Source organism: Microtus ochrogaster, chromosome 7 (genome assembly GCF_000317375.1).
Source record: "Microtus ochrogaster isolate Prairie Vole_2 chromosome 7, MicOch1.0, whole genome shotgun sequence".
Taxonomy (NCBI): Eukaryota; Metazoa; Chordata; class Mammalia; order Rodentia; family Cricetidae; genus Microtus; species Microtus ochrogaster.
The window spans coordinates 62409932-62417761 of NC_022014.1; the positions used below are offsets into that span (position 1 = coordinate 62409932).

General features: G+C 38.3%; 1 protein-coding gene across 1 annotated transcript in view; it reads right to left on the minus strand.

Annotated features, from left to right (window-relative positions):
* Ints2 (integrator complex subunit 2) overlaps positions 1-7830 on the minus strand; it is a 55662-nt gene that overhangs the window by 33270 nt on the left and 14562 nt on the right. The window contains exons 10-14 of the mRNA XM_005350458.2: positions 5219-5290; positions 5017-5131; positions 3271-3339; positions 1350-1484; positions 278-454 (exon numbers count right to left, since the gene is read on the minus strand). Of these exons, the coding sequence (XP_005350515.1) occupies positions 278-454; positions 1350-1484; positions 3271-3339; positions 5017-5131; positions 5219-5290 (568 nt within the window). The remainder of the gene's footprint in view (positions 1-277; positions 455-1349; positions 1485-3270; positions 3340-5016; positions 5132-5218; positions 5291-7830) is intronic.

Below are 7830 nucleotides of genomic sequence, written 5' to 3' on the forward strand. Positions count from 1 at the left end.
AAAAAAAAAAAAAAAGAAAAGAACTCTTCAATAAGTGCTATTTGACAAACTACTGGTAATTAACACTACTATATGTTTTCTTATTAGTAAACTAATAAAATTTAATCACATTTGTGTGTGCATAATATGTACGAGTTTGCAACTGTGTGTGCAAGGGTTCATACTTATGCATTAATCTGATTTTGAAATCAGAATCACCTATAAGATCTCTAAGGACAAAAAAATAAGGACTAAGCCAGAGATGTAATAGATGTAACAGAAATATTATTTTATTTACCCCAATGACTTCCTGGAAAATGTTAAGTATCTCCTGTTCTGTGACTGGCTGATTTGTGGCTTCAGGATTTGATTTAGATGCTGGAGTAAGTATAGAGTTTATGTACACATCAATCAGAGGAAGTAGCTGAGGGTGGAGTGGAGTGGAAGTTTCACACAGCTGTCTGTAAATCCAGTCCTAGAAAAAAACGGCATTGAATCAAGGCAAAGAAAAAAAAAAAAAGATCAAAACTATAGAACTATGTAAAGCTTTCATATCAGTGGACTCACCATTAGTTTGGGGAGCTAAAATCTCTTTTATAATTGCCTTAAAAGTCCTTATCATTGAATCGAAAAGACAGTGAAAGACACACGTAAGACAGTGAGAAACCTGGCTCTGGGTGTACGGAGTTTTTGAACAGTCCCTACTCTGTACATTTAGAGATCTATATGTGTCATGGAAGACTTCCCATCAGAACAAGATTGTGGCAGGGGGTTATTTCCTCTGAGAAACACCCTGATTAGGAAAGAAACTTAGGAGCTGGAAAGATGGCTCAGAGGTTAAGAGCACTGGCTGCTCTTCCAGAGGTCATGAGTTCAATTCCCAGCAACCACATGGTGGCTCAAAGCCATCTACAGTGCCCTCTTCCTGGTGTTTAGGCAAACATGCAGACAGAGCACTGTATATATAATAAATAAAATAAATCTTAAAAAAAGAAAGTAACTTAGGTGAGGTGGTTGAGGTGGTGCACACCTTTAATTCCAGCATTAAGGAGGCAGAGGCAGGAGGATGTCTGTGAGTTCAAAGCCAGCCTGGTCAAGTACTAGGACAGGCTCCAAAGCTACACAGAGGAAACTTGTCTTGAAAAAAAAAAAGAGAGAGAAAAAAATAATACTGTACATTTTGTAAATAGGTTATGATATTGTTTTAAAATCTAAAATCTGGTTCTTAATAATAATAAACTACATTATTAACTTAATATTGATAATTAATTAATTAACTACATAAATAAACTAGCAATTTATCTAACTACCAAACATTGTATATATATAAACCACAGGAAAGGACTGAAAATTTAAAGGTAAAGTCCTACTTTTATTGACACTTTGTGCTTGGTAAATGACCGACTCCTGAGAAGCTGGTAAATACAATGAATGGGCAGAAACCCAGTAATGTTGGCACTCAGGTTACTGGTGACAGGGACACGAACTGCATGAGCTGTGACAACCTAAAAGGGAAAAACAGCATTAAGATAATAAAATAGTAACACATAAAATAACAAACTCAAAATTAGTTTGAGAAAAGGTATAGTGTAAAGACTATCATCCATAAGGATGAATGATGAGAATCAACTGGTATAAGTTTTAATTTTTTTGTTTTATTTTAAGACAGGATCTCATGGAGATCAGTCTAGCCCTAACTCTCTATATCCTAAGGATGGTGACCCTGAACTCTTAATCCTCTTCTTTGTCCTGAGTGCTAGATTACAGGCATGTATCCGAACGTTTTCATGGTTTTCAAGTGACAAAAAAGTAATTAGGTGTGGACATTCATCCGCAATCTCAGCCACAAGAAAGGCTGAAGCATGAGGTTCACAAGTTCAAGGCCATCTTGAACAACTTACTGAGATTTTATCTCACTAAGGCTAGGAATACATCTCAGTGTTATGATGTTTGTCTAGCACATGCAAATTCCTGAGTACAATCCCCAGTACAATCCTAAGTACAAATCTCTAATTTTCTACTTATTTTTACACAAACTCATCTAAAGGGCTTGAGGAGTAACTCAGTGGTACAGCAGTAGCATAGCATACAAAGGCCAATGGTTCCATTTCCAACACTACCAAAAAAACTGCAATAAAAAGAAATAAGTACACAAATGCACATGTGATAATATTAAAAACATAGCTTAGTAGCTGGTCTAATTTACTCTACAGAAGCCCCTTTACCTTTCACATCTACTTTTGACATGATAAAATACAAGACTACCATGTTACTTCTCTTTGAAGGGTTGCTGGGAGGGCTAATTTCTTTTCTAGTAGTTATATGAGCTGGACCTGCTGGCACACTCCTGAAATCTCAGCACTCAGAAGGCTGGGCAGGAGGACTGCAGAAAGCTCGGAGTTTACAACAAGCTTAGCCTATATAATAAGTTCCAGTCCAGCCAGGACTTTAGAGTGAGAGTCTGGAGGAGTGAGGAAGAAATTATATCATTTCCTCCTGAGACATATATATATAAATGAATTTGAAAACTAATTTTTACTTTTAGAAGTAACTTACTGAAAAGAAAATTATTCCTGGGTTTACCCACAGAGAAGGGTGATAAAGCCAAATAAATATAAATAAAAGACTAAGGAACCAAAGTAAAGACTTAAGCTGTTTTCTCAGAGAAATCCAAATGGTTAGCCCACATAAATACATCACCAATATCTACAATCACACCCTTAAGTAACCAATTAAAGTTTTCAAGAATATATAAACTCAACATACACTGTTTGTAGTGGTATTTTGTTTGTGTTTTAACAAATAAAGTTTGCCTAAACATCAGAGTGCAGAGCTAAGCCACTAGGGGCCAGGCGGTGGTGGCCCACACCTTTGATCACAGTATTTGGGATCCCAAGCCTTTAATCCCAGCACTAGGGAGGTGGAGATGGGAAGGGATATGGCTGGGCAGAGAGAGGAATATAAGGCAGGAGGAGACAAGAGCTCAGTGCAGTCTGAGGACGGGATCACCCCTTTGGTCTGAGGATTCAGTAGAGGTAAAAGGTCTCTAGTGGCTGCTGCACTGCTTCTCTGATCTCTCAGCTTTCACCCCCTGATATCTGACTCCAGGTTTTATTTAGTAAGAGCAACTAGAACTCATGCTACAACTGTTTTATAATGAGTTACATTAAGTGAATTATTCAGAGAGTTTAAAGATGAAATAAACTATCATTAAAAATTGAAGATGGCAAAAAAAAAAAGCCCACTTTATTCTTCTAAGTAGTTTAGTCAGTAGCTAACAAAAGGAAGTACCTGCTCAGTAAAGATCTCCTGTGTGAAGATGGTCTTCATCCTGCTCAAGGAGCTGGGCTTAATCACAATCTACAACAGTAAAAAGAATTCCAACAGCATGGAAAACTGTGTGAAATACATTTACTCTCATGAATTTATTATCCAAAACGGGTATGATGTACAATATTAATGTTCAAAAGTTAAACTTTTCTTTCACAAGTGGCTTCTCAAGCCTGACATAAGAGATGGACTCGTATGTGTGCCTGTAGTCTCAGGCACCTGGGAGGATGAGGCAGAAAGAACTAGAACCCAGGAGATCAGAAGCAACCTGGGCAATATAGAGAATGTCTCTCAAAAATAAAGATAAAACATATTTTTAAATTACTTAATAAATAGTACTAACTATTGGCACTAGCTAATAGCTACTACCACTAACTACCAGGGAAGAGAAGAGGTTTATCCAAGAAATGGAGACAAGAAACATACATATTTCATATACATATACACTTTGTTATACACGTGACACTACACACCATGTACTTCAAATGGACTAACATTTAAAATCAATGCAGAACTGAAGTATATATAACTCAGTGGAAGGGTGCTTGCCTAGTATAAGTGAAGTCCTGTGTTTGTTCACTAGAACTGAGAAAAAAGTTCTAAATGCAGAGCATAAAACCACAGTAAACTAGAAGAAAGTCTAGTAAGCTGAGTGTGGCGACTCACACCTATAAACCAGCACCTCTGTGGAAAAGGAGGGGAATCACATGACAGGTTGAGCCAGTCTGAGCTACAAAGCAAGTCCTTCTCTCAAAAAAAACAAAAAGAATGAAAGAACTAGCTTTACTAATAATCAACAAAATATAAAACAAGTGGCACCATTCTTCACCAATCAAATTTGCAGGCCAGACATAGTGAAGCACGCCGTTAATCCCATCACTCAGGAGGGAGAAGCAGGCCAATCTCTATAGGTTTGAGGTCAGCAAGGTCTATATACCAAGTTCCAGGACAATCCGGGTTATATAGAGAGACCTCGTCTCAATAAATAAATAAATTTAAAAGAAAAAGATAAAAAGAACGGGGTTGTCTAGGCATGGTAAGATATCAGGAAATTAAGGGCTCTCACGCATCAATGTGAACAATGATACTGGAAAAATCTCTATGAAAAATAACCTGACAGTATTTAACAGACTCACATTTTTATTTAGTAACTGCTTGCCACAGTTTTATCTTAAACAGTTTGAGAAATATGAAGATACAGATGTATAACTGCCTATGTGTATATTTACATAAATGAGTTTATTCATTTAAGCTTTATAATAAATTAGAAAATCTACGTAGGAAATTTAAAAAAACCATTGAGACTAGCATGAGTTCCAAGCCAGCCTGTCTCAATCAACAACAACGAGGACTGGAAGAGGAGTCAGCAATGGACTGCACCTGCAAAGGACACAAATTTGGTTCCTAACACCCATGTCAGGTGGCTCACAGCAGCTTGGGACTCCAGCACCATAGGTTCCCATTCCTTCTCTGGCTTCTATTAGCAGTTGTATATATATACACATATGCACATACAGACACACATACATACATAAAGTTTGAATAAATGTTCTAAAAATTCCTATTTTTCTAGGAATTCTTTAATAAAACTTCAAACTAGCAAACATCTAAAACCACTTAAAAGAACACAATGTATTTATTTTATACTATGACAGAATGTTCAGTTTAGACACATTTTCTTTCAGAAAAAAGATTATTAAAAATTACCTTCATGCCCAGAGTGGAACAGACTAAGTCAATGATAGCGCTAAGCTGGTTGCTATGGAAATACATGGCCACCAATAACAGCATCTCCCCAAAAGAAGCAGAGACCCCTGATGTACTGTCAAAACAGGAGAAAAACTGTGAATTTCCAAGGAGGAGATGAATAAGAGCTTTCTGAACTGAGGGGACACACACGGCTCCTCACCTCTCAAAGTACGCCTCCTCTTTGATCATCCAGCTGAGCCACACCACCATCAGCTGCTCCTGCTCCGGGGTGCTGTGGAGACAACGCAGCAGCAGCAGCCGTGAGCCAGACAGTAAGAAGAAAGCAGTCTGACAGGATTTTCCCCTTATTTTTAAAGATTTATTTATTCTTACTTTACACATATGAGGAATATGCCTACACGTGTACATTTGTACTATGTCATGCCTGGTGTCCCTGGATTCCCTGGAACTAGAATTACAGTGGTTCTGAGCCACTGTGTGGATGCTGAGAACTGAACCCAGGTCTTCTGCAAGAGCACCAAGTGTTATTAACCACTGAGAATCTCTCCAGTCCTGAAGTTATTTTTCCTAGGAGTTATTTTTCTCCTTTATGTTGAAATAGCAACTCAAATTAATGATTTGCAAAACTGGACCATTAATTATAGTTGAAACATGAGACAGTTCTAGAAGTCAAAGATGAAGGATTTGGCTTTATGATTCTAAACTGTCAAAACCTCAAATGTTAGTATATTTGCAAGGTGGAGAGAGTGACATTACCTCATATTCCTTTGAAAAACAAAGGTCTCTGAGGTTAAAATCTTAAAAGAACTGTACTAAGGACTGATCACTTACTCCATATAGGAAAATAAAAATCTGGTGAAAATAAAAATCTGATGTTAAAACATAAGCAAAAGCTGGGCCAGATTTAATGACTTTAATCCCAGTACTCGGGAGACAGAAGCAGGTAGATCTCTGAGTTCAAAGTGTACAATTCTGTAAATTTTCTGATATGCTTTATGGTTTTTGGTTTGTTTGTTTTTTTTCCCAAAAAGAACAAGCAACGCGCAGAAGATTGTGGGAGGGGAAAATTCAATGACCATCTCTGAAAGTCACTCAAGAAGAGGTGTTAGAGCCAGGCAGTGGTGGCACACGCCTTTAATTCCAGCATTTGGGAGGCAGAGGCAGGTGAATCTCTGTGAGTTCAAGGCCAGCTTGGTCTACAGAGTGAGTTTCAAGACAGGCTCCAAAGCTACACAGAGAAACTCTGTCTCAAAAAACAAAATAAATAAATAAACAAATAATAATTATTTCTTTCTTTAGGGGGCTGGAGAAATAGCTCAGGGGTTAAGAGCACTGACTGTTCTTCCAGAGGACCCCAGTTCAATTCCCAGCACCCACATGGCAGCTCACAACTGTCTGTAACTCCAGGGATTCTGACACCCTTACAGACATGGATGCAGGCAAAACACCAATGCACATAATAAATATATATGTATAAAATAAAAATAAAAGAAGAAGTGTTAGACAAAGAAACCCCAAGGGAAGAACACTGTCATCAAATTAATTCAGGAATATTTCCGAGAACTAAGGGACATCTGTTTGTATTAGCAAGGACCGACTGGGTGCTGAGGGTGATACAAACTGGGACAGGAGGCGAAGGAGCATGTGCAATCCCAGAACAGGGGGGCTGAACAAGAGCACCGCAGTAAGGGCCAGGCCTCCTACACGTTTGCACAGTGAAAGAGGACACCTAAAGGGAGCAGGAATTGGGATGATGGTAGGGAACCACAACAACATGGGTAGTTAGAAGACAATGAAACACACATTTTCAAAATCCTCAAAAGAAATTACTTCCCATGGGAGGCGGTGGTGGGGAAGAGACAGAAATCTTTAATAAATAAATAAATTAAAAAAAAAATAAAGAAAAGAAATTACTTCCTGCTTAAAATTCTACATGCCACCAAACCATTAGCCAAATGTCAGAATGGAGGCCTTTTCAGAAATCCACCCCTGCTCTGAAGAATTTACCTCCCACATGTCTGCTCTCTAAAGGTGCTCAATGAAGAACAATCTCTGTGTACAGCTGCAGAACACTAGATACAGAGGGGTCTAGTCCAGACGGGAGCAGACAACACTGCCCTGGGCAAGATTTCTGAGAAAGATTCAACTGCCCAATGAGTCGGATTAGGTCCAGAGATTTAGCTACATTTTGTTTCTCTGTTGTTCGGTATTGTGTGTCTGTGTTTCTTTGCTTTGTTTTGTTGTTATTGGTTTTTTGAGACAGGATCTCACTATGTAGCCTTGGCTAGTCTCGAACTCATGGTAATCTTCCAGTCTTGATCTCCTATGGGCTGGGATTAGAAGCATAAATTACCACAACCAGCAAAATTTAATTTCTCAGGCGGTGGTGATGTACGCCTTTAATTCCAGCACTTGAGAGGCAGGGGTAAGGTGGATCTCTGAGTTCGAGGCCGGCCTGGTCTACAGAGTGAGTTCCAGGGCAGCCAGGGCTACACAGAGAAACCCTGCCTCAAAAAAGGAAAAACGGAAGAAAAAAAAAGAGAGAGAGAAAGATTTAGTTAATTGTTATTACATAGACTACCAAGAAAATTTAAAACAAAACTGTTTTAAAAGAGAGATAAGTAATTACTTAGTCATAATTGAGCTCTCAATGTTTACATAGTCATAATACAAATATAAACAACTATATATTGTTCAAATTAAAATTATTCTAACTGGGGCTGGAGAGATGGCTCAGTGGTTAAGAGCATTGCCTGCTCTTCCAAAGGTCTTGAGTTCAATTCCCGGCAACCACATGGTGGCTCACAACCA